The sequence below is a fragment of the Clupea harengus genome, chromosome 19 (genome assembly GCF_900700415.2).
Source record: "Clupea harengus chromosome 19, Ch_v2.0.2, whole genome shotgun sequence".
NCBI lineage: Eukaryota > Metazoa > Chordata > Actinopteri > Clupeiformes > Clupeidae > Clupea > Clupea harengus.
In genome coordinates, this window is record NC_045170.1 from 13,791,896 (window position 1) to 13,819,734 (window position 27,839).

Consider the following 27,839-nt stretch of genomic DNA (forward strand, 5'->3'; position numbering starts at 1 on the left):
GTGTCTGTGCCTGTTCCTGTAGCTCAGAGAACGGTGTTAGCATCACCAGGTGTCAGTGGTGTGATTCCTACTGGGAGTTCACAGACTGAAGCAGTGTATACATTCCCTGCACTGTAAGTTACTTTGGGTAAAACAGACTGTTAATTTGTTACTTTTGCCTTATGGGTTTTGTATTCTAAAAGCTAAGAACAAACCAGTCAGCTCATGTGGCATGACAATTTGGACATTTCCCAATGTCAGGCTTTCAGTATGATGAACGTGATGCCAAGGCTCAAGATGATCCGGAACATTCCAACCTCCACGCCTGGCTTCCCTTTGTTGGAGGAGCTGTGCATCGCGACCACATCCATGTCCTCCTTCTCGGATCAGGACCTTAACAGTCTGCTCCACGGCTCCCCCCGGCTACGAGTGCTGGACCTGCGAGGGTGCTCTCGTGTGACCCCCACTGCCCTCTCTGCCCTGCCTTGTCAAGGTCAGCCTGTAGCCCATGCTGGTGTTTTGTTTTTTTTACCTGAACTCACAAGAATGTTGAAATTAAATTGAAAATAAAACAAACTCAACTACACCATGGAGAATTGATTTGTGGACTGGAATTGCTTGTTTCAGTCAACTGATGGAAGCATATATAATATTTATGTAATTATAATACTTATCTTTTTATTGGTTATATACATAAACTTCGAAGGTGTGTATCAGAGACAGTGGGTATTGAACTAGCATTAGTATTTTGTATCTTATATTTTATCTTTATATTTATGTCATTGTTTCGTGAAGATGTGCTTTCCATCATCTGACTTTTTTAAATGGAGATATCTATATATAGAGCAAATTTTAACTGTTTAACTAGAAATGCATATGTCTAAGAATGTGTATGTGGGTACTCTGCAACTATCTACCTCTGACATGCATGCATCAGTACTGTTTTTTTTTTTGTTATTGTTTGTAAGACATTTGACATGTGTGTCTATGTTGAGTACTGTTTTCTTACTTTCTCTGCCCCCCCCTCCAGATTTAGAGTGTCTGTTTTGGGGCCTCTACTTCAACAGCACATCAGTGGCATCTTCTAAAAACGGGCTGCACCTTCTAACAGAGAAGTGGAGCCGCACGCTACGCGAGCTGGACATCACCAACCATGCCTTCTCAGAGGAGGACCTGGAAATTGCCATGGGTCATCTGGCCCTGGGTGAGGGTGCAGAAGCCTTGCGCTCACTCAACCTCACTGGGACCAAACTCACCTCACAGGCCCTCAGGTACAGTAGAGCCACAGGCAGAAGATCCTTATGCTCTAGTGCCTTTTGTTATTGTTCCACCAAAAAAATATCTCAATGGAACAAAATGGCAGGAAGGAAGCATTCAGGCTACTGTGGGTAAACTCCATTCTCTCAAAAGCAGAACAGTTCATAGGACAGCAATAGAAGTATTATTAAGTTAATGATACGCCGGAACATTACAGTTACTCAGTATCAAATGTGTAGGCAATTGTTAAAGGCAGAACAGCACATGGGCATATTTCAAATGAAACCCTCAGCTTGTCCTTCTTCAGCAGGGCTGGTGCAGATTCGGGATCTATGTCATAAAGTTCTTCACTACCAGTTGGGATTTATGATCCATATTTTCCCGTCTGTTCTCAGGTTACTGATTGGTCATGCTGTTGCGCTGAACTACCTAAACCTGTCATCATGCCGCTACCTTCCCAGGGGGATGAAGAAATTGTACCGTGGCCAGGAGGACATACGCCAACTCCTGGACAAAATAGAATAGGGGGTGAAGTAACAGGAACCAGGTATCACATGTCAGTCAGCAACAGGTGGTTACTGAACATCCAGTGGTCCTGTAATGTGTAATGCATATTGGTATATTGTGGTGAATGATTGACAAGGTTAAAGTGAAAGTAATGAGGCAATTGACGGCAACATAAAAATAAGATAATGGCCAGTAAATGTGCTACAGGTCACTATTTCACTGGTAATATGTGGACACCGGTGTTCTCCCAAACAGTACTTTTTAAATATGTTGTGGACAGAGAAAGCTTTTTAAGTCTTATTATGTACATAATTGTATTTTGCACTACAGTTTATACTAATAATTGCTGAAATAAACATGGCTCAATGCATGACATAAATGGGTAAACTCCATTCTCTTTGTCAAAAGCAGAACGGTTCATAGGACAGCAATAGAAGTATTATTAAGTGGTCAATGCCAATGGCTCATCCCATTATTAATGTTATCTGTTGATTTCCAAGGAGAATGCATATCGTGTGTTAAATGTATTTTTGTTATCATTACCAGATGTTAGGATCATGTATTACGGTGGGTGTCCACGGCACGCGTTATCGTGCTGCTCTCATTGGGATAGAATGGATGCGATTTGCTGCATACTGAGGGAAAAAATCGTCTTTGCTGCCTGCAGAAAGTTGGGCATTCTTTAACTTTATGCAAATAAGAGCGTGTGTGTCAGTTCGGCGTGTGTGTGATTTGGAGGCCAATGTAGCTCATAGGGGAGGGAGTAATCAAAATTATCGAAACAAGATGGCGGAGTCTCGGGACTCTGTTACTGGGAAATATTTTATGTGAATAATGGTTATCTACACGACTTGTTATATGTCTAATCGACTCGGTTTGTTGTTTATATGCTACACGAATGCTGTGAGGTCAAACAGAATATTGTAGGTCTTGAACTGAAGCTCTCGACTATTACTGTTAGCTTGCCGCTAACACTTTAACCGAAAACCCATTGGAAACACATAGTCGCTAGCTAGCTAGCTGCTAAATAAGTTACATATAACGTTTTCGTGATTTAACTGGCTGATATATATGAATTAGATAGAATAAATTAACAAATTATGAATCAGCCCATGACTGACTGCCGCAACATCTATCATTATTTTTTGGGGAGTTCAGTCAGTTCACAAGCTAATGTGCTACATTAGCGCAGCACTGCACCTGAACTTGCTACTTGAACTTTGCTACAGCCAGTGATTTTTCTGTCCACGCCCCCCAGGCGACTTTACGCATGCGATTTAACGCATGTAATTTGTGCCGTGGACACCCACCGTTACACATACAGTATATTGTATAAATGTAGATGTTCTAAACTCATATGAGAATTACTGTATGTATTTAGGAATGTGTTCATATTAGATGTAAGTGGTGGGATTGATATAAATTATGAGGACACAGAGCATTATATCTTTCCATTTATTGTCCTGTGTATGGTCAAATTCACATTCAGAGCAGGGTGCCATAAAGACATGAACAAAATCATCATAAAATTCAATAAAATGTAAACTTACATTCATTAGTGGTTAAAAATCAAATATTAACTCCTTCATCTTTGTTACCTTATACAGAATGAAATAGTTTTATCAAAAACACAATTAAAAATGTTGCATTACTAGAAAGCATCGCTTTTTCAAAGACATAATGAAGCTACATTATTTTTTACCTTTAAACTATTACCATTAGGGCTGGGCGGTATGACGGTATATACCGTGCAACGGTAGAAATGTGTCTACCGGGAGAGATTTGGCTATACCGTTTCAACCGCGGTATACTCTTATTTTGAAATCCAATCCGGTTTATTATACAGTTACTCGCCAAAACGATAGAAGACATTCCTCCAAAATACCTCTTTAACGATTTCGTTGCTGTTTCGTGATTTCCGCTTAGAAAAAAATAGTTGTTCAGGCAAATAGAACTTTAAAGTTTCAGGTGTTGCGTAGCAACCCATTACTTGCTGACTTCAAGTTACAATGACTTTCCGTTACGTTAAATGACCGGACTACTTGTGGAATGATCTGAAAGACGTGAATTAGAAGCATAAAAGCCGTTGCTTTTTCATTACTTTTTCGCAGCAGTGAATATAAAGAAATTACAGACCTGCAAACATTCAAATCAACTGAACTTTTTTTTAACATTCTGAAGAGCCGTATAATACGATACCCAGTACAATTTCTAAGCACATGACCTGCAAGGACTGTCATGCCTCCTCGACTGTTGGGAAAGATTCAATCTACTGAAAAATATGGACTGAAAAGTGTCTAGTGTAGCCATTTATTTGCAGATTCTGTTCCATTTTCTCAATTATGGTCAAATATTAGTAGTTAAAGATGCACTATTTCGATCGTTTAGATTTATTTTCAGTATTTCAAAGTGAAGGAGCTGTGGGAGCACCAGAACAGTGAGCGTCTAGCAGCCATTATCATAGACATGTATACACGGTTCAACGTGCTATCTAGGTTGCTATTGGAAGTAATCGTGAATAGTTTCCTAGGCTAGGTCTACTTTAGTTCAAACAATTAGGATATCTAATTCTTTCCAACTTTTTCTATAAAATCGATCCTATAAAGGTACCCTGCATGGAACCGCCAGTCCGTATTTATTTCGTATGTATCACTACGAATTTGTAAGGAAATAGGATAAAGGAAAAAAACTAAACTGTAATTTAACATTCTAACATTTTTACTGCTATTCATGACATTCTTCAAAAACAAAGTGATTGATCTCTTTGATCGTGTCAGGATGTGGCTTTTCATATTGACATTAACCAGTCTGAACAACAAGAAAACACTACAGAGACATTCCACGCCAAACGTAACAATTTAAGGACATTTCCCCACTCGACCGTCTCAGATTTGGCTGAAAAAATTCAAGGTTGTTCATACACTTCCCAATAGTTTTGTCACAAAAAGATGTTTTAGGGGGCAGGGGGTGCCTGTACTTAAGACGCTTTTTTAGCAGCGTTTTCTGAAGAGCCATTTTCAAATTGCTATTACTAGAAAAGTATTTAAGCTAGCTCCTTCAAACTTTCTAGGCTTAAAATATGATATCATTACTTGAAGAATATGGACTTCCAAGGGTGGCTTGGGTATATCATAGTATTCGGGGTGCTTGAATATGCGCGAAAATTTTACTCTACGCTTTGTTGCAGCATCTTTGAAGGCCTGTGGAAAGCTCAATGAAAACCCAGGATGAGAACCCATTTTGTGCAATTTTTGGCATGCTATAGCAAAAAAATTACAGCATTTACCAACATGAAACTATTTCTTTTGGAAAGATTAGATATTTGTTCTTAACATATCAAAAATTTGTGATGGTGTTCTGCCTCGTTTTCTCAAAATACTGTATATTTTTTAAATATGGGATTTTTGTACACGCCCAGCATTCAATGGCCTATGGAAGCATATTCAAATGGTAACAAAAAGTAAGTTTATGACACAGCTACTTGACATGGAATGACTGTACACCAAAACCATTTCATAGCAAACTGAAGCACTCAAGTGTTAGAAGGGAAAGGGAATGCCCATTCATTAGACAGAAGGTGACATACCTATAAGCCTTCCAGATGCCAAGGTTGGGGACGGAGACTGTCTGCTACAAGAGATCTCCTTTTCTTTTCCAGAGTAGGCCAGGCAGTGTAGCTCTATCCTTTTGCTTTAAAAAGAGTCTGTCAGGTAGGCCCCTCCCATGCCACGCCCCCCTCTTTCACTACATTCTTTTACTAAACTAAAACACAATCTAGGCCAACAAAGTGTTCCTTGCATTGGTTTCTAAATTGCTTTTCTCTTGCCTCATACTCTCTTGTAGACTCCCTTCCACAGCCCAACAAGGGCCAGACTAGCCTCAGAGATAGAAACACAAAACATCTTTTCCGAAGACACCAGGATTTCATCCGAGAATAAAACAGTAAGATGCATATGAGCATAGTTTCTTCAGTAAATTTGTGGTATGAGCTATGAAGATTTTTGTGTAGAACATATCTGTTTGAGTCAAATCTGTGTTTTCTGTGCCCTGGAATTCAGTGACACTTATCTCAGAAATGAATCTTAAAGTGGAGTAAAGAACTGAACAGTTGTATTTAATATGCCCCCTTTAAAAGTTGAACTTTGAATTTTACTTTCTCTTGATAAGAAATGTAATTCTCATTCAGAAAACATTAACTAATAAGATAGATAATGCCGGTCTGGGTCAAAAGGTAGGTAGATTACTACCTAACTTAGGTGAAAATGAGTTTAATTATTGGAAGAAGCTTCTGTCCAAAGCGACTTACAAAACATTTGATACAAATATAATAACAACAGTTAGAAATAAAGCATTATGCATAAGGCAACAATATTAAATATAAGATTCTAAATACCACTATGAGTGATTATTGATGATGCAAACCCTGGTATTAAGCAACATCAGGATGCGTTGGAAGGGATGAGGAGTGGCAGCATGGAAACTCTTCAGATTGAAAACATTAGAATTATGAACTTGCTCAATGTCAAGTATTTCCATGGAGTTTAGAGGGATGTTATTAAATACAGCAGGGTGGGGTACCCGGAAACAATAAGCAAAAGGCATAAGACAAGACAAAATGAAATCAAAAAGGAAAATTCCTTTATGTTATATGTGCTCTGTACCCCAAAAGGATGTCAGCACCCAAGATGCATAGATTATTCATGTTACAGGGGTCCCTGTAAAGACACTTAACACTTCAGAAAGTATGTATGTTAGTGTGATGTGGGGAAAACGGCACAATACAAGAAAGTCATCCTTCACCTGGAAACTTTGAAAATATGAACTTTGAATTTTACATCTTTGTTTTTGATGTCTTTCTCTGGATAAGAAATGTAATTCTCATTCAGAAAGCATTAACTGATAAGATAGATAATGGCAGTCTGGGTCAAAAGGTAGGTAGATTACTACCTAACTTAAGTGAAAATTAAGCAAAAGGCGTAAGACAAGACAACAAATTCCTTTATGTTATATGTGCTCTGTACCCCAAAAGGATGTCAGCACCCAAGATGCATAGATTATTCATGTTACAGGGATGTCAATGAAAACACGTAAATACTTCAGAAAGTATGTATGTCGGTGATAGGTGAAAATTCACCCTAGTTACCTCAGGACTCCGGAGCTGCATATAAGTATATTTATTAGACAAACAACAACAATTGCAATCGGGCTCACTCCCAGCACAAGGCTGAAAGTGAAGCAATGATAAACACATCGCACAAGGTTTATATAGACAGAAGTTGAGCGTTCAGCAGGGATAACCACGTGGTGGATTTCTGACGTCCGAGGCAAGGATGGAAGTTTTGCACAAGGTCGGAAGAAGCACAGTTCGACCCTTCTTATCACCTCTGGTCTAAACATGCTCTTGTACATATGCAGACTAAGTGGCACCTAATATTCTAAGTTACACACACGCAGAAACACAGAAAAGCCATGTTCCTGCTTACATAAGTACATGATTCATATAAGGCACTTGATTATTATATTCTTAAGTCATTAACAGTGTTTGGAAATTATCTCCATCAGTCCCTCCTTTTATCCGTTTCAATGGATAATTCAAAATCATAATCACAATCAAAATCAAAATTAAAATCACAATTCATTTTTCTTAAAGCGACAATTATCAATTTCAATGGATAACTTCAAAATCATCACTCTGAGCTTCATCTCATGGATTTTCGGAACAGAGATCATTACTGAGCATCACTCCATATCATCACAAGTCAATAATTTAAAATGTCATCATATTTCTCATCACACATTTGAATACTTTGCATTTGTAGGCCAACATAGTGGGTGTCAACTGTGTGTGTGTCATTAGCTCGCCTAGGCTTCAGATAACATTCAAACAAGGCCTCTTTGTTGTGTCCTTGAAGGCCCCGTTCCCCATCAGGCATTCTGCAGATCACATCGGCTGTTGAATATTATTGGGCAGGAAAATGTAAACAGTCTCTTTGTGGAAAATGTGAAGAAGAGTGCATTTGCAACGGCACAGTAAGTGCACAAAGTGTTTACCCAAGTTGCATATGTTTCAAGTAGATCCTAGATAAAGAATCATTATTAATGCAACATTACACATAAATACGCACAAAACATAACAAGCAGAAAAGCCCAACCTGTTGGTACAACTGTCCAGTAAACAGAATCAACCAAATGTGTTTCAGGTTGAGTCCAAGAAGTTCTCTTGTGGAGCTAATGAGAAATGTGAGGTAAAGAATGGCATCAGGGCGTGCCATCCACTTGGAAATGGCGTGTGCACCATCTCAGGAGACCCCCACTACAATACTTTAGATAACGCCACCTACACCTTCCAAGGCACCTGCACCTACTCTGCCACCGAGGCCTGCCACATTGAGGGCACACACCTCCAGCCATTCTCAGTGGTGGTAGAGAATGAGAAGTGGTACGAAGAGTCCAGAGATCCAACGGTTTCTGTGGCCAAGGCGGTTGTAGTTAAAGTTTACGGTCAAACGTTGGTACTGAGGAAGAACCAGCTAGGACAGATTTTGGTGAGTACCATTACATTACATTATAGTACATTAAAACAAGTGCAATAAATCACTAGTGTAAAGAATTTGCAGTTGGAGTTATCCCAGGGATCTGAATTATTATTTTCCACATGTTGTATAATAGAAATTGAAATTAACTTTAGTGTGACATAATGTACAACCTCAAATGTTGCATTATACATTATACATTTCTCACCTGTGATCAACTGAAACTCCACCCACACACTCAGTCCACTGTCATGTAATGGCATAGTTTGCTGCCACCATGAATCAATGTCGGTTTCAATAGCGTGTCAAAAGTTGGCCCAAACAACCTTATCGGTCTTATCAGTCACATTATATTCATTATTGCCTATGTTTTAAATCCAAATCAAATTTCCAGATACTTTCACATGTGCAAAGTAACTGACTGAGGTCAAACATGGTTTTGTAGCCCTATCAAATAGCCTATTTATTATTTTATCATTATTTTTTTAAACATACAAATATAATTTGACTTTTTTTATATCCATTCTTCTCCCACTGTTCTTATTAGGTAAATGAGGTCTTGGACAATCTGCCCCTGAATCTTAACGAAGGTCAGATACAGGTATATCAGACTGGTACTAATGTTGTCCTAGTAACCGACTTCGGTCTCAAAGTAACATATGACCTGGTCTACCACGTCACCATTACTGTTCCCACCAACTATCGTGGCAAGACCTGTGGGCTCTGTGGCAACTTCGATGGCAACAAGGACGATGAATTCCAGTTGCCTGGAGGCAAAGAAACCAGACATCAAAGAGTTTGGGGCAGCATGGAAGGTAGCTGTGCCCGGTGTGGTGTGTGATGATGGCTGCACCGGTGAATACTGCCCCAAGTGTGATGGGAAGAAGAAGGCCATATTTGAGGCCGACTGCGGCGTCTTCAAAAATCCCAGTGGTCCCCTTTGCTGCCTGCCTGAATGTAATCGATCCAGAGTCATACTTTAGGGATTGTGTTTATGATGTTTGTATGGGCAAAATGCTCTGCCACAGCATTGCTGCATACGTGTCTGACTGCCAGGACTTTGGAGTTGCCATTAAAGACTGGAGAACCCCAACCTTTTGCCGTAAGTGTCCTTTAGATCTAGAGGCTTTCAGTGTATGCATGAATATATGAACACTTAGAAATATATATTCATGCATACACTGAAAGCCTCTAGATTTCTTCCTAGAAAGCCTTCCTTCCTAGACACTAACACTTAGAAATATATATACATATTTCAGGCTTTCAGTATGATGAATGTGATGCCAAGGCTCAAGATGATCCAGAACATTCCAACCTTCACGCCTGGCTTCCCTTTGTTGGAGGAGCTGTGCATCGCGACCACATCCATGTCCTCCTTCTCGGACCAGGACCTTAACAGTCTGCTCCACGGCTCCCCCCGGCTACGAGTGCTGGACCTGCGAGGGTGCTCTCGTGTGACCCCCACTGCCCTCTCTGCCCTGCCTTGTCAAGGTCAGCCTGTAGCCCATGCTGGTTCATCGCAAGAATGTTGAAATGAATTAAACAAACTCTCAACTACACCATGGAGGATTGATTTGTGGACTGGAATTGCTTGTTTTAGTCAACTGATGGAAGCATATATAATATTTATGTAATTATAATACTTACTTAAACTTCGAAGGTGTGTATCAGTGGGTATTGAACTAGGATTAATATTTTGTATCTTTGTATCTTGTATCTATATTTGATCTTTATATTTATGTAATTGTTTGTGGAAGATGTGCTTTCCATCATCTGACTTGTATGCAAATAATATATAATTTTTTTAAATGGAGATATCTATATATAGAGCTAATTTTTCATAGAAATTGCTAGATTTTAAATAGGAATGCATATGTCTAAGAATGTGTATGGTCACTCTGCAACTATCGTTCTCTGACATGCATGCATCAGTACTGTTTTTTTTGTTATAGTTTGTAAGACATTTGACATGTGTGTCTATGTTGAGTACTGTTTTTTACTTTCTCTGCCCTCCCCCCAGCTTTAGAGTGTCTGTTTTGGGGCCTCTACTTCAACAGCACATCAGTAGCATCTTCTAAAAACGGGCTGCACCTTCTAACAGAGAAGTGGAGCCGCACGCTACGCGAACTGGACATCACCAACCATGCCTTCTTAGAGGAGGACCTGGAAATTGCCATGGGTCATCTGGCCCTGGGTGAGGGTGCAGAAGCCTTTCGCTCACTTAACCTCACTGGGACCAAACTCACCTCACAGGCCCTCAGGTACAGTAGAGCCACAGGCAGAATATCCTTATGCTCTAATGCCTTTTGTTGTTGTTCCACAAAAAAATATCTCAATGGAACAAAATGGCAGGAAGGAAGCATGGGCGATGATACGCCGGAACATTCCAGTTACTCAGTATCAAATCTGTAGGCAATTGTTCACATCACATTGTAAGTTACGACAGACATGCCTGCTCGTAAATTAAGAAAAGATAGCTATTTTTAAGGCAGAACAGCACATGGGCATATTTCAAATGAAACCCTCAGCTTTCTTCTTCAGCAGGGCTGGTGTAGAATCGGGATCTATGTTAGAACGTTTTTTTTACTACCCTTTGGAATTTATGATCCACATTCCCGTCTGTTCTCAGGTTACTAATTGGACATGCTGTTGCGCTGAACTACCTAAACCTGTCATCATGCCGCTACCTTCCCAGGGGGATGAATAAATTGTACCGTGGCCAGGAGGACATACACCAACTCCTGGACAAAATAGAATAGGGTGTGAAGTAACAGGAACCAGGCATCACATGTCAGTCAGCAACAGGTGGTTACTGAACATCCAGTGGTCCTGTAATGTGTATTGGTATATTGTGGTTGAATGATTGACAAGGTTAAAGGTAAAGTGAAAGTAATAAGGCAATTGACGGCAACATAAAAATAAGATAATGGCCAGTAAATGTGCTACTGGTCACTAATTCACTGGCAATATGTGGACACCGGTGTTCTCCCAAACAGTACTTAAATCTGTTGTGGTCAGAGAAAGCTTTTTAAGTCTTATTATGTACATAATTGTATTTTGCACTACAGTTTATACTAATGATTGCTGAAATAAACATGACTCAATGCATGACATGACATTTCAGGCTACTGTGGGAAAACTCCATTCTCTTTGTCAAAAGCAGCAGTGTGTTAAAAAAAAAATTGTATCATTACCAGACGTTAGGATCATGTATTACACATATATTGTATAAATGTACAGTAGCTGTTCTAAACTTATATGAGAATTATGTATTTAGGAATGTGTTCATATTAGACGTTAGTGGTGGGAGTGATATTAATAACACAGAGCATTTTATCTTTCCATTTATTGTCCTGTATGGTCAAATTCACATTCAGAGCAGGGTGCCATAAAGACAGAGCAGGGTGCCCAAAAAAATCATCATTAAATTCAATAAAATGTAAATTTACATTCATTAGTGATTCAGCAGTTATCTTATTCAGAATTAAATAGTTTTATCAAAAACACAATTAAAGATGTTGCATTACTAGAAAGCATCGCTTTTTCAAAGACATAATGAAGCTACATTATTTTGTACCTTTAAACTATTACCATCATACCAAAAGCCGTTAAAAAATGTTTACAGTGTCTTCAAATCTAAGGGCCTTTTGGACCTGATTTGTGGTTAAATAGATATAATGAGTACAATGCTGCTGCTTGCATATTTCTAATAGTACAGCAAATGACAAATGTTAAGGAAATGTAGAGGAGCTGTAACATATTTTGACACAGGTTTAGGTCCAACATTTTAAAGAAGGAGACTGTTATATTCTTCATTCTAAAAAGAATCTGTCAAACCGAAATTCCTGTAACTCCATTATTTGTTGAGACTAAGTAAACTTAGGCCTGTGCACGGATCCCTAACACACCTCTCTACCAGCTGCAGATAGGTGAGGTTCTCCTGAGTGTTGGGATCGAAGAAGCCTTTTGTGTCGTCATCTGGATCTGAGAGGATTTGGTTCATTTCTTCATCAAAGTAGCCTCTCTGGTAGGCCACTTCTACTGGTACTCGATGGCTGTACACTGGATCGATGATGCCTCCAGTAGCGATTTGGGCCTCTAGCAGACGAATGCCGTGATCCTTTACAATCAGTTCTTTCTTCAAGGCCTGGAATAGGGAGATTGTATTGCCAGTGTAAGGGTCAGTGTAGCCAGTGACAGCCCTCTCTGCTGACAGGAGTTTGCTCTTCCATTCTGCACCCACCACACCTGCGGCAACGGCTTCCTCCACCGACAACTTCCTGTTGTTGACTGGGTCGATGACAAAACCAGTGGCAGCCTGAGCTTCTAGTAGGACTAGAGATGTTCCAGGTGTCAGAAGTCCCTTAGTTTTGGCTTCTTGGATGCTAAGTGTTTTTTTAGTGGATTGAACATACACTCCAGCAATGCTGTTAGTCCCTTGGAGGTATTTGCGCACAGAGTCCATTTCACTCACATGGTCTACGGTGACTTTGCCTGCACTGAGGTCGTCATAAAGGTTCTTATCAATGATTTTGGACTCAAGAAGCTCATGAGCCGTCACATCTTTCCTAATTCCTTGGAATGCTGTTTCAGTTGTTGTTGTTGTCATAGTTGTTGTCTTTGAGTTTTGAAACTCTGATTTTTCTGTTGTTTGTTCAACTGTTGTTGAGGATGTTTTCTGCTGAATTATCCTCAGTACTCGCTCCATGAAGTGTTCAATTGTAATTGATCCAGATTTGTACTGCTGTACAAGATCTCTTCGCTTCTCCTCGGTGATGTACTGGAAGTATAGGAGTTCCCACAGTGAAACCGTCTGCCCAGTGAATTTGCCTCCTGCCTTTGTTGTTGTGGTGGACTTGAGAATGGTCTTTGTGTGCTCATCAATGTAAAAGTAAAACTCCCCTTTCTTCACAACTACAAGCAGGCTGAGTCCTGTCTCAGGATCCCTCATACACCTCTCCACCAGCTGCAGATAGGTGAGGTTCTCCTGAGTGTTGGGATCGAAGAAGCCTTTTGTGTCGTCATCTGGATCTGAGAGGATTTGGTTCATTTCTTCATCAAAGTAGCCTCTCTGGTAGGCCACTTCTACTGGTACTCGATGGCTGTACACTGGATCGATGATGCCTCCAGTAGCGATTTGGGCCTCTAGCAGACGAATGCCGTGATCCTTTACAATCAGTTCTTTCTTCAAGGCCTGGAACAGGGAGATTGTATTGCCAGTGTAAGGGTCAGTGTAGCCAGTGACAGCCCTCTCTGCTGACAGGAGTTTGCTCTTCCATTCTGCACCAACCACACCTGCGGCAACGGCTTCCTCCACCGACAACTTCCTGTTGTTGACTGGGTCGATGACAAAACCAGTGGCAGCCTGAGCTTCAAGTAGGATTAGAGATGTTCCAGGTGTCAGAAGTCCCTTGGTTTTGGCTTCTTGGATGCTAAGTGTTTTTTTAGTGGATTGAACATACACTCCAGCAATGCTGTTAGTCCCTTGGAGGTATTTGCGCACAGAGTCCATTTCACTCACATGGTCTACGGTGACTTTGCCTGCACTGAAGTCGTCATAAAGGTTCTTATCAATGATTTTGGACTCGAGTAGCTCATAAGCCGTCACAGTTTTCCTAATTCCTTGGAATGCTGTTTCAGTTGTTGTTGTCATAGTTGTTGTCTTTGAGTTTTGAAACTCTGATTTTTCTGTTGTTTGTTCAACTGTTGTTGAGGATGTTTTCTGCTGAATTATCCTCAGTACTCGCTCCATGAAGTGTTCAATTGTAATTGATCCAGATTTGTACTGCTGTACAAGATCTCTTCGCTTCTCCTCGGTGATGTACTGGAAGTATAGGAGTTCCCACAGTGAAACCGTCTGCCCAGTGAATTTGCCTCCTGCCTTTGTTGTTGTGGTGGACTTGAGAATGGTCTTTGTGTGCTCATCAATGTAAAAGTAAAACTCCCCTTTCTTCACAACTACAAGCAGGCTGAGTCCTGTCTCAGGATCCCTCATACACCTCTCCACCAGCTGCAGATAGGTGAGGTTCTCCTGAGTGTTGGGATCGAAGAAGCCTTTTGTGTCGTCATCTGGATCTGAGAGGATTTGGTTCATTTCTTCATCAAAGTAGCCCCTCTGGTAGGCCACTTCTACTGGTACTCGATGGCTGTACACTGGATCGATGATGCCTCCAGTAGCGATTTGGGCCTCTAGCAGACGAATGCCGTGATCCTTTACAATCAGTTCTTTCTTCAAGGCCTGGAATAGGGAGATTGTATTGCCAGTGTAAGGGTCAGTGTAGCCAGTGACAGCCCTCTCTGCTGACAGGAGTTTGCTCTTCCATTCTGCACCCACCACACCTGCGGCAACGGCTTCCTCCACCGACAACTTCCTGTTGTTGACTGGGTCGATGACAAAACCAGTGGCAGCCTGAGCTTCTAGTAGGACTAGAGATGTTCCAGGTGTCAGAAGTCCCTTAGTTTTGGCTTCTTGGATGCTAAGTGTTTTTTTAGTGGATTGAACATACACTCCAGCAATGCTGTTAGTCCCTTGGAGGTATTTGCGCACAGAGTCCATTTCACTCACATGGTCTACGGTGACTTTGCCTGCACTGAGGTCGTCATAAAGGTTCTTATCAATGATTTTGGACTCAAGAAGCTCATGAGCCGTCACATCTTTCCTAATTCCTTGGAATGCTGTTTCAGTTGTTGTTGTTGTTGTCATAGTTGTTGTCTTTGAGTTTTGAAACTCTGATTTTTCTGTTGTTTGTTCAACTGTTGTTGAGGATGTTTTCTGCTGAATTATCCTCAGTACTCGCTCCATGAAGTGTTCAATTGTAATTGATCCAGATTTGTACTGCTGTACAAGATCTCTTCGCTTCTCCTCGGTGATGTACTGGAAGTATAGGAGTTCCCACAGTGAAACCGTCTGCCCAGTGAATTTGCCTCCTGCCTTTGTTGTTGTGGTGGACTTGAGAATGGTCTTTGTGTGCTCATCAATGTAAAAGTAAAACTCCCCTTTCTTCACAACTACAAGCAGGCTGAGTCCTGTCTCAGGATCCCTCATACACCTCTCCACCAGCTGCAGATAGGTGAGGTTCTCCTGAGTGTTGGGATCGAAGAAGCCTTTTGTGTCGTCATCTGGATCTGAGAGGATTTGGTTCATTTCTTCATCAAAGTAGCCTCTCTGGTAGGCCACTTCTACTGGTACTCGATGGCTGTACACTGGATCGATGATGCCTCCAGTAGCGATTTGGGCCTCTAGCAGACGAATGCCGTGATCCTTTACAATCAGTTCTTTCTTCAAGGCCTGGAACAGGGAGATTGTATTGCCAGTGTAAGGGTCAGTGTAGCCAGTGACAGCCCTCTCTGCTGACAGGAGTTTGCTCTTCCATTCTGCACCAACCACACCTGCGGCAACGGCTTCCTCCACCGACAACTTCCTGTTGTTGACTGGGTCGATGACAAAACCAGTGGCAGCCTGAGCTTCAAGTAGGATTAGAGATGTTCCAGGTGTCAGAAGTCCCTTGGTTTTGGCTTCTTGGATGCTAAGTGTTTTTTTAGTGGATTGAACATACACTCCAGCAATGCTGTTAGTCCCTTGGAGGTATTTGCGCACAGAGTCCATTTCACTCACATGGTCTACGGTGACTTTGCCTGCACTGAAGTCGTCATAAAGGTTCTTATCAATGATTTTGGACTCGAGTAGCTCATAAGCCGTCACAGTTTTCCTAATTCCTTGGAATGCTGTTTCAGTTGTTGTTGTCATAGTTGTTGTCTTTGAGTTTTGAAACTCTGATTTTTCTGTTGTTTGTTCAACTGTTGTTGAGGATGTTTTCTGCTGAATTATCCTCAGTACTCGCTCCATGAAGTGTTCAATTGTAATTGATCCAGATTTGTACTGCTGTACAAGATCTCTTCGCTTCTCCTCGGTGATGTACTGGAAGTATAGGAGTTCCCACAGTGAAACCGTCTGCCCAGTGAATTTGCCTCCTGCCTTTGTTGTTGTGGTGGACTTGAGAATGGTCTTTGTGTGCTCATCAATGTAAAAGTAAAACTCCCCTTTCTTCACAACTACAAGCAGGCTGAGTCCTGTCTCAGGATCCCTCATACACCTCTCCACCAGCTGCAGATAGGTGAGGTTCTCCTGAGTGTTGGGATCGAAGAAGCCTTTTGTGTCGTCATCTGGATCTGAGAGGATTTGGTTCATTTCTTCATCAAAGTAGCCCCTCTGGTAGGCCACTTCTACTGGTACTCGATGGCTGTACACTGGATCGATGATGCCTCCAGTAGCGATTTGGGCCTCTAGCAGACGAATGCCGTGATCCTTTACAATCAGTTCTTTCTTCAAGGCCTGGAATAGGGAGATTGTATTGCCAGTGTAAGGGTCAGTGTAGCCAGTGACAGCCCTCTCTGCTGACAGGAGTTTGCTCTTCCATTCTGCACCCACCACACCTGCGGCAACGGCTTCCTCCACCGACAACTTCCTGTTGTTGACTGGGTCGATGACAAAACCAGTGGCAGCCTGAGCTTCTAGTAGGACTAGAGATGTTCCAGGTGTCAGAAGTCCCTTAGTTTTGGCTTCTTGGATGCTAAGTGTTTTTTTAGTGGATTGAACATACACTCCAGCAATGCTGTTAGTCCCTTGGAGGTATTTGCGCACAGAGTCCATTTCACTCACATGGTCTACGGTGACTTTGCCTGCACTGAGGTCGTCATAAAGGTTCTTATCAATGATTTTGGACTCAAGAAGCTCATGAGCCGTCACATCTTTCCTAATTCCTTGGAATGCTGTTTCAGTTGTTGTTGTTGTCATAGTTGTTGTCTTTGAGTTTTGAAACTCTGATTTTTCTGTTGTTTGTTCAACTGTTGTTGAGGATGTTTTCTGCTGAATTATCCTCAGTACTCGCTCCATGAAGTGTTCAATTGTAATTGATCCAGATTTGTACTGCTGTACAAGATCTCTTCGCTTCTCCTCGGTGATGTACTGGAAGTATAGGAGTTCCCACAGTGAAACCGTCTGCCCAGTGAATTTGCCTCCTGCCTTGTTGTTGTGGTGGACTTGAGAATGGTCTTTGTGTGCTCATCAATGTAAAAGTAAAACTCCCCTTTCTTCACAACTACAAGCAGGCTGAGTCCTGTCTCAGGATCCCTCATACACCTCTCCACCAGCTGCAGATAGGTGAGGTTCTCCTGAGTGTTGGGATCGAAGAAGCCTTTTGTGTCGTCATCTGGATCTGAGAGGATTTGGTTCATTTCTTCATCAAAGTAGCCCCTCTGGTAGGCCACTTCTACTGGTACTCGATGGCTGTACACTGGATCGATGATGCCTCCAGTAGCGATTTGGGCCTCTAGCAGACGAATGCCGTGATCCTTTACAATCAGTTCTTTCTTCAAGGCCTGGAACAGGGAGATTGTATTGCCAGTGTAAGGGTCAGTGTAGCCAGTGACAGCCCTCTCTGCTGACAGGAGTTTGCTCTTCCATTCTGCACCAACCACACCTGCGGCAACGGCTTCCTCCACCGACAACTTCCTGTTGTTGACTGGGTCGATGACAAAACCAGTGGCAGCCTGAGCTTCAAGTAGGATTAGAGATGTTCCAGGTGTCAGAAGTCCCTTGGTTTTGGCTTCTTGGATGCTAAGTGTTTTTTTAGTGGATTGAACATACACTCCAGCAATGCTGTTAGTCCCTTGGAGGTATTTGCGCACAGAGTCCATTTCACTCACATGGTCTACGGTGACTTTGCCTGCACTGAAGTCGTCATAAAGGTTCTTATCAATGATTTTGGACTCGAGTAGCTCATAAGCCGTCACAGTTTTCCTAATTCCTTGGAATGCTGTTTCAGTTGTTGTTGTCATAGTTGTTGTCTTTGAGTTTTGAAACTCTGATTTTTCTGTTGTTTGTTCAACTGTTGTTGAGGATGTTTTCTGCTGAATTATCCTCAGTACTCGCTCCATGAAGTGTTCAATTGTAATTGATCCAGATTTGTACTGCTGTACAAGATCTCTTCGCTTCTCCTCGGTGATGTACTGGAAGTATAGGAGTTCCCACAGTGAAACCGTCTGCCCAGTGAATTTGCCTCCTGCCTTTGTTGTTGTGGTGGACTTGAGAATGGTCTTTGTGTGCTCATCAATGTAAAAGTAAAACTCCCCTTTCTTCACAACTACAAGCAGGCTGAGTCCTGTCTCAGGATCCCTCATACACCTCTCCACCAGCTGCAGATAGGTGAGGTTCTCCTGAGTGTTGGGATCGAAGAAGCCTTTTGTGTCGTCATCTGGATCTGAGAGGATTTGGTTCATTTCTTCATCAAAGTAGCCCCTCTGGTAGGCCACTTCTACTGGTACTCGATGGCTGTACACTGGATCGATGATGCCTCCAGTAGCGATTTGGGCCTCTAGCAGACGAATGCCGTGATCCTTTACAATCAGTTCTTTCTTCAAGGCCTGGAATAGGGAGATTGTATTGCCAGTGTAAGGGTCAGTGTAGCCAGTGACAGCCCTCTCTGCTGACAGGAGTTTGCTCTTCCATTCTGCACCCACCACACCTGCGGCAACGGCTTCCTCCACCGACAACTTCCTGTTGTTGACTGGGTCGATGACAAAACCAGTGGCAGCCTGAGCTTCTAGTAGGACTAGAGATGTTCCAGGTGTCAGAAGTCCCTTAGTTTTGGCTTCTTGGATGCTAAGTGTTTTTTTAGTGGATTGAACATACACTCCAGCAATGCTGTTAGTCCCTTGGAGGTATTTGCGCACAGAGTCCATTTCACTCACATGGTCTACGGTGACTTTGCCTGCACTGAGGTCGTCATAAAGGTTCTTATCAATGATTTTGGACTCAAGAAGCTCATGAGCCGTCACATCTTTCCTAATTCCTTGGAATGCTGTTTCAGTTGTTGTTGTTGTCATAGTTGTTGTCTTTGAGTTTTGAAACTCTGATTTTTCTGTTGTTTGTTCAACTGTTGTTGAGGATGTTTTCTGCTGAATTATCCTCAGTACTCGCTCCATGAAGTGTTCAATTGTAATTGATCCAGATTTGTACTGCTGTACAAGATCTCTTCGCTTCTCCTCGGTGATGTACTGGAAGTATAGGAGTTCCCACAGTGAAACCGTCTGCCCAGTGAATTTGCCTCCTGCCTTTGTTGTTGTGGTGGACTTGAGAATGGTCTTTGTGTGCTCATCAATGTAAAAGTAAAACTCCCCTTTCTTCACAACTACAAGCAGGCTGAGTCCTGTCTCAGGATCCCTCATACACCTCTCCACCAGCTGCAGATAGGTGAGGTTCTCCTGAGTGTTGGGATCAAAGAAGCCTTTTGTGTCGTCATCTGGATCTGAGAGGATTTGGTTCATTTCTTCATCAAAGTAGCCCCTCTGGTAGGCCACTTCTACTGGTACTCGATGGCTGTACACTGGATCGATGATGCCTCCAGTAGCGATTTGGGCCTCTAGCAGACGAATGCCGTGATCCTTTACAATCAGTTCTTTCTTCAAGGCCTGGAACAGGGAGATTGTATTGCCAGTGTAAGGGTCAGTGTAGCCAGTGACAGCCCTCTCTGCTGACAGGAGTTTGCTCTTCCATTCTGCACCAACCACATCTGCGGCAACGGCTTCCTCCACCGACAACTTCCTGTTGTTGACTGGGTCGATGACAAAACCAGTGGCAGCCTGAGCTTCAAGTAGGATTAGAGATGTTCCAGGTGTCAGAAGTCCCTTGGTTTTGGCTTCTTGGATGCTAAGTGTTTTTTTTGTGGATTGAACATACACTCCAGCAATGCTGTTAGTCCCTTGGAGGTATTTGCGCACAGAGTCCATTTCACTCACATGGTCTACGGTGACTTTGCCTGCACTGAAGTCGTCATAAAGGTTCTTATCAATGATTTTGGACTCGAGTAGCTCATCAGCCGTCACAGTTTTCCTAATTCCTTGGAATGCTGTTTCAGTTGTTGTTGTTGTCATAGTTGTTGTCTTTGAGTTTTGAAACTCTGATTTTTCTGTTGTTTGTTCAACTGTTGTTGAGGATGTTTTCTGCTGAATTATCCTCAGTACTAGCTCCATGAAGTGACAAATTGTAATTGATTCAATTTTGTACTGTTGTACAAGATCTCTTCGTTTCTCCTCAGTAATGTACTTGGAGTATAGGAGTTCCCACAGTGAAACCGTCTGCCCAGTGAATTTGCCTCCTGCCTTTGTTGTTGTGGTGGACTTGAGAATGGTCTTTGTGTATTCATCAATGTAAAAGTAAAATTCCCCTTTCTTCACAACTACAAGCAGGCTGAGTCCTGTCTTAGGATCCCTCACACACCTCTCCACCAGCTGCAGATAGGTGAGGTTCTCCTGAGTGTTGGGATCAAAGAAGCCTTTTGTGTCATCATCTGGATCTGAGAGGATCTGGTTCATTTCTTCATCAAAGTAGCCTCTCTGGTAGGCCACTTCTACCGGCACTCGATGGCTGTCCACTGGATCGATGATGCCTCCAGTTGCGATTTGGGCCTCCAGCAGACGAATGCCATGAACCTTTACAATCAGTTCTTTCTTCAAGGCCTGGAACAGGGAGATTGTATTGCCAGTGTGAGGGTCAGAGTAGCCAGTGACAGCTTTCTCTGCTGACAGCAGTTTGCTCTTCCATTCTGCACCCACCACACCTGCGGCAACGGCTTCCTCCACCGACAACTTCCTGTTGTTGACTGGGTCGATGACAAAACCAGTGGCAGCTTGAGCTTCTAGTAGGATTAGAGATGTTCCAGGTGGCAGCAGTCCTTTGGTTTTGGCTTCATAGATGCTCAGGATCTGTTTTGTTGACTCAACTCTTACCCCTGCAATGCTGTTTGTTACGGTGAGGTATTTTTGAACTGATTCCATTTCATTCAGGGCCTCATCTGTGATTTCACCTTGAATGATCTGACCTAAGACTTCCTTTGATATAATTTTTGACTCAAACAGTTGACTTGCAGAAACTTGTTTTCTTAAGCCTTTATACTTATGTTTCTTTGAAGTTGTCTCTTCAACAATTGCAGTCACTAAAACAACAATTTCCTCAATTGTTCGTCTGCTCCCTTTGAAGTCAAGTATTATTTGCGATCTCTTTTCGCTAGATATGTATTCTGAGTGCAGCACTTCCCATACTCTCACATGCTTCCCTGCATATTTTCCAGCCTTGAGATGCATGGACTTTTCTTTCAAGATTTTTTCAGTTTGCTCATCTGTATGAGTGTCCAGATGTTTGTCCGCCATGTTTGACTCCATTTTTAATTCTGTGAATAGAGGAAATGTAGGTTAAATATAACATTCATATTATTATTGTTTGCTAAGCTAAAATAACTATTCAAACACATAATGCATAGGATACCTTTTTGTGCTATGATGTGAACATTGCCATAGCATTCATTTTGATGTGGACTGATGGAGAAATTAACTTTTGAATTAACCCATTCATGATGTACCTGGCACAGACATTTTGGGGGGCAGGTGCTCAAGCTTTAAAAAAAAAAAAGTGCATCCCTCTTACCGAGTAGGCCTATGAGCTATAGCCTAACTAGGCTTTAATAATAACCCATAGCCTATCTATAGAGATTTTTATCAAACGGATCATTTCTCATTTTGCATCAGCCTATTGCCACAGCTTCATCAGCGCTCCACAAGAAAGGGGCAACCAATAAGCTAATGTTTCTGATATCTAATGTGATTGCATAGAATATTAAACATGTAGGCCAAATCTATATTTATTTGTTTGTATAAGCCATAAGCACAAACAGGAAATATGTGTGTGGTGCATAGCAGGGACTTTTTTACCTCCCTTAACACGAATGCACGGAATGTTAACACTCACAGATAGTTTTGACCAGTCCACCCTGCGATCTGAGCTATGTGGTGAGTATATTTGCGATATTGTCTAGGTTAGTCTACTTAGGTTATTGCAGGCTCCATCGAGATGTTTTAGTAGTGGTGAAATTTCATAACAGTGACAAATGGTGCAGAGGCACAGTATCGTAACCCAGCTGTCACCAATGAAGGCAGGTCAGGGAGACATGGATGTTGCTCTGCAGGGCGTTTGAATTGTGTGCGTTGAAAGTCAAAGGGGGGAGGCGCAGGTCCTAATGCGGTTTTGGAGAATTAGAACTCAAAAGCAGTTGCCGGGCATAGTTACAGCACACTTTTAACTGAACATTGATTCCATCAGCCAAATCAAAATGGTTTTAAAATGCTAAAATATAAAATTAGGAATAGATAGAAAACAGTTGTCTTGCAAAAAGGGCACTTGAGAGGGCAAAGGAGCAACTGGGGTCTATCTGTGCACGTGCCTGCATATAAGCTTGAAATATAGGGCCCTCGCCCTACAATGTTGCTACTTTATGCAAAGAATGCAAAACATGCAACATGTAAAAACTTAATTGATTTGGCCACAAATATACACATTACTTATCTGTTAGTTTGTCATGATGTCCTTTTCATTTCAGTGAATTGGTAAATAAGACAGAGAAATAGTGGCAGTCAATGGCAAAAAGTGGCACAACTTTTGCAGAACTGCATTCTCATATTTTTGAACTTTCTGAGGTCAGCGAACTCCTGCTTGGATAACATCCAATTATACTGGCACACCTCCAAAAACGAACCCACTGCAGTAGAATCTGTCTGGTGATATTGTGTTGTGTAACTGAGTATCCTCCCCTATGTTGACAGAACATATTTTCTCTTTGCACTAGTAGCACAAGGAACTGAGTTAAGTATCCAGCAGAGGTGTGAAATTGATATAGGTATTATGTGTCATAACAAAAGTATAAAATGCATATAGCTTTTAGGATTGAGTTAATGGAAATAATAATAATAGTTATATTAATTAGTGCATTGCCCTGTTTTTCATTATCAGTGAGGTTTTTGGTACAGTGTGTACTAGTGAGTATAGAGGGGTTAATTGCCATGGGGTTTTATGTGCATCAGTGGAAACTGTGAAACATCAGTCATTATGACATTGCTGAATATTAATTGTTTTGTTTTCTTCCACATGAGCCCGGGAGTCAGGAAATTGAAAGAATTATTTGTTTAAGGCATTCATTGACGAAGAACTGTTTTGATAGCTAGTTTGAGGAAACCAGAAAAGCAGGAACCTCAAGAAACCCCCCTCTTGGAGAATGGAGTTCTCAGTAAAGCACTGACAAGAAGCTGTCCCTATTATCAGGGAACCATTGTCATTGAAAGTATGGTAAGGAAGTAAGGTTTAACTTGGCTGCTAAGAGTGTGACCAGTTACTCCAACTAAGATGTTCTCTCACAGTCTGTTTAATAAAGTAAGAAATTGAGAAAGAAACATAACCCATTTCATGGGTGAAGTCAATCCATGCTCTAAATGTTAACCTATTCAAATGTTTGGTAGAATATGCTGTCTCCATTGCCTTAAATGTTAACCTATTCAAATGTTTGGTAGAGTATGCTGTCTCCATTGCCTTAATGTTAACCTATTCAAATGTTTGGTAGAATATGCTGCTGTCTCCATTGACGTTTTGTACACTCTAAAGGGAGAGAAGTTGAGCAATTGTGGAATTCTGGCTGCTAGTTCAGGAATTTCTTGATGCCGGTACCAGGACATATCAGCATGGTTCTTCCAAGCTCACCTCAGAGACTAATTAACTATGCATTGTGGTCTGAAACTATTTAATATAATCCAATGTGGGATGCATACAATACAAGTTTAGTTTGTGCATATATAGTTGACAATGTTCTGGCATGTGTATATGACAATTTAGAAGAGAACGAAGGATGAGAATAAATAAGAATGGATTTTTCGATCCCTCTTTGATACACGGCATATCTGTTGTGCAGCAACATGAAAATAGATTTGTGTGTAAGGGAGTTCCCTAACCCAGTATCATTTCTTTTGTTACCCTCTCAAGAAACTGAACGACCTCTCTGAGAAAACCCAATTCACAGCATCTGCCCCGCCCTCTCACTCTGTGAAAGCAACTTTCACAACAACTTGTGTTTAGTGTTTAGTGTAAATTCTGAAGATAACATGATGAAACAACTAACAGCCAGTTATTTACATTATATACTGTACATTGATGGAGAATGAGATGATGAAAGACTGAAATGTTTCCTATTGTTTCCTGTAAATGTGTCCTAGGTTTCAACATGTACACATTAGCACATGGTCATGGATGACATCTTTTAGTAGTGTAAGTCTGAGATAGTGTTGGACTGAAGCCAAAACCCAGAGACTGTGTGAACAACGTCATGGGTGCACTACATCATAGGGTGAAACAATCTTAAATGTGTTTCAACAGAAAACCTGTTTTCAGAAGTTAGCTAATGCATTACAATACATAGCATGAATTAGCTCTTTTCACAAAGTGTGAACACCAGAACATCATCTCTCAACTGTATCAGAATGCAAACATAATTTAATGCGACTCACTGCAGTGTCATAAATAATGAACTTCACTCTCAGTTTGCAGTCTCTTCTTTGTCAGTACATGCCTTTGTGTATTTTGGCACAGCGACACACTTACAGCCAAATTGGCTCAGAGATACTAAATGGTCATAACCTCACATAGCTGAGATCGCAGGGAGGACTGGTCAAAGCTATCTGTGAGTGTTAACATTCCATGTACCCTTGCTTAGGGAGGTGAGAAAGTCCCTGCTATGCACAACACATGCAACTTTTCTGGTTGTACTTCTTGCTTACATCAAAAGGTTAAAGACTACACTCTCAGAAGTAAGAGGGGAAAGCAACGGAATGAATGACCTCATACAGATACATTGTGCTCGCTTAGATAGGGCAGTTTTTTTATGGCCCTGACACACCTCAGTATTTGCACAATATGTACCTTGTCGGGAAAAAAACTGTTGAAAAAAAAAACTGTAATTTAACATTCTAACATTTTTACTCCCATTCATGACATTCTTCAAAAACGTATCGATTGATTTCTTTGATCGTGTCAGGATATGGCTTTTCATATTGACATCAACCAGTCTGAACAACAAGCAAACACTACACCAAAACCATTTCACAGCAAACTGAAGCACTCAAGTCTTAGAAAGAAAAGGGAATGCCCATTCATTAGACATAAGGTGACATACCTATAAGCCTTCCAGATGCCAAGGTTTGGGACGGGGACTGTCTGCTACAAGATATCTCCTTTTCTTTTCCAGAGCAGGACAGGCAGTGTAGCTCTATCCTTTTGCTTTAAAAAGAGTGTCAGGCAGGCCCCTCCTCACACCCTCCCACGGCGCCCCCCCCCCCTCCCTCCACCACCACCACACACACAACCCCTCCCCTCCCCTAGGCAAGACACTGCCCTCGCTCAAACTGAATATTGTGAATAGTCCAAAGAATTCTTGGGAAAGGTAGGCTTTTCAGATGAATTTCTTGGGTGTGATGCAACCACTGCCAATGTGGTACCGTTGTTATCTTGTCACACGACAGGTTAATCCGACAAGCGTGACGAGGCTTAAGGGATTGTTCTGCTTGGATTGGCACACTCTCTCTGGTGAAACCAAAATCTAAATTCACCTGTATTTCCTCCATTGTGTGAGTGCAACCACATCTAAGATGAAGAGGCTTGATCAAACAAAACCAGCCTGGGAAAGAGCAGCAGTCACAACTCCGGATGGAGACTTTTTGATCAACATCTGTTCAACAATTTCAGCTGTAGTCAGTTTTGCACAGTGGTCACTCTACAGACCCAGCCTTCCTCCTCCTCTAAAAAGGCCTTAAGAAAAAAACAATATTAGACCTAAAGGAAGTAAGTAGATAAATAATTTGTATGAAAAAAGCTTCACTTTTATTTGAACATTTGATCACGTCCCCAGTTCAGCCTCAGAGATAGAAACACAAAACATCTTTTCCGAAGACACCAGGATTTCATCCGAGAATAAAACAGTAAGATGCATATGAGCATAGTTTCTTCAGTAAATTTGAACTGTGGTATGAGCTATGAAGATTTTTGTGTGGAACATATCTGTTTGAGTCAAATGTGTGTTTTCTGTGCCCTTGAATTCAGTGACACATCTCAGAAACTAATCTTAAAGTGGAGTAAAGAACTGAACATGGCCCCCTTTAAAAGTTATAACCTAAAGGAATTATGCAGTGTTCAGCAGAACTTGTAGGACTAGATTTTCCCTCAGTTTTCTATCCAGTCTGGTCTCATTCACACATTTTAAAATTGTTTGGCAGAACTGCACATGGGGTTTTATTCTCAGCCTGGGGCGATTTAGGAAAGTGTTGTGCATGTATGAGGCACTGTATGTTCACCAAAGACAGGCTATCATTTCTCAATGTTTGTTTAACAAAACTGCTTTTGGGGAGTGAGATCCGATTTGTCAGTGAAGAATCAGAGGCTATGCTCTTTAAAGCAGAACAATTAGAAAAAAGCACTTGATTTGTATTTAAACCTCATGTGTGGTTGTATGCTACATATCTCAGTTACTTATCTTACTTATCAAAGACCCAGATCCCTCACCATCATATGTTAATCATTTCAAAGGGTCCTGACATTTCACACATGACAGGTTTATACAACAGGTGTACTCAGCTCTTATCTTGAGAAAGTTATGCACCGATCGCCTCTTATCCTACATTGTCATTATTGCATGGGGGTGTTGAATGTCTCCTCTTTGTCTTTTCAAATTTTTGCCCTTAACCTTGTGCCTCCACTGTTATGGTTTCTGTACGACACACCCATGGGCCTCATAGCTAAGAGATGAGATACACTCACCTTTTGCCATAGCGATTCTCTTTCTAATCTCAGACGACTCAGATGCTGTTGACTGATTATCACTCATCAACAGAAACCAGCTGACCTCTGATGACGTGCTGATGAGCAACAACCCCTTAAGAGGAGTTATTAAACACTGGACACACAGGCCGCTAAAACAGGAGCTGCGGCATAAGTGAAGGAATAATCTTACATCAGTGTGCTACTGAAGAATACAGAAGAGTTAAGTACAGAAATTAACAAATTCAGTTGGCTTAAGTAACATTAAATAAATGATACCCACAGTTGTTTGTCAAATTCAACCGTTTGACCTTTTGGTGCTCCTTAGTTTTGCCACAACATCTGCTCGGAGGGATGACTAAGAGACATGTTTTGTCTGCAGGCGACAACACAATCATATCCACACTTCCCTTCTCTATTGTTCAGCGTCTCAAGCCCTTCTCGAGGCACTTTCCTGTGTATTCTGGCTCCTCTCCTCTCTCACTCCCCCACCCCTCTGCACATTGGGCAACTTCATTCCAGTAGCTCTGACAAATATTTGATTTAGCTAAAGGCACCCGTTTATAATATCTGCCTGGGATTCAACATGCTGCTTTGAGTTCCTTGGAAGATAAACAAAAACGTTCCAACATGGCAGGCTTGAACATGATGTGGGGAAAACTGCAAACTACAAGATCCTTCACAACAACATCCTTCACCTGGAAACTTTGAAAATATGATAAACTTGTGAACATGAACTTTGAATTTTACATCTTTATCTTTGAGGTCTTTGTCTAGATAAGAAATGTAATTCTCATTCAGAAAACATTAACTGATAAGATAGATAATGGCTGTCTGGGTCAAAAGTTAGGCAGGTAACCTAACTTAAGTGAAAATGAAAG

General features: G+C 41.5%; 2 protein-coding genes across 4 annotated transcripts in view; one reads left to right on the forward strand and one right to left on the reverse strand.

Annotated features, from left to right (window-relative positions):
• Positions 1 to 11,390, forward strand: part of fbxl6 (F-box and leucine-rich repeat protein 6) — a 15,345-nt gene extending 3,955 nt beyond the window's left edge. For 2 of the 3 annotated variants that reach the window (XM_031586362.2, XM_012818206.3), the window contains exons 8-10: positions 241 to 472; positions 1,010 to 1,250; positions 1,632 to 2,118. In XM_031586362.2, the coding sequence (XP_031442222.1) occupies positions 241 to 472; positions 1,010 to 1,250; positions 1,632 to 1,761 (603 nt within the window). In that variant the 3' untranslated portion in view covers positions 1,762 to 2,118. Of the gene's footprint in view, positions 1 to 240; positions 473 to 1,009; positions 1,251 to 1,631; positions 2,119 to 9,535; positions 9,768 to 10,296; positions 10,538 to 10,905 lie in introns of those variants that run through there. The other variant, XM_042710667.1, reaches the window with a different exon arrangement.
• A 217-nt stretch (positions 11,391 to 11,607) lies between these two features.
• On the reverse strand, positions 11,608 to 26,983 carry eppk1 (epiplakin 1). Its single transcript, XM_031586360.1, is given in 3 exon segments — positions 11,608 to 17,300; positions 17,303 to 21,502; positions 26,959 to 26,983. Coding segments are annotated over 3 exon segments (9,378 nt in total). The 5' UTR covers positions 26,969 to 26,983; the 3' UTR covers positions 11,608 to 12,132.
• Between the last annotated feature and the right edge of the window lie 856 nt (positions 26,984 to 27,839).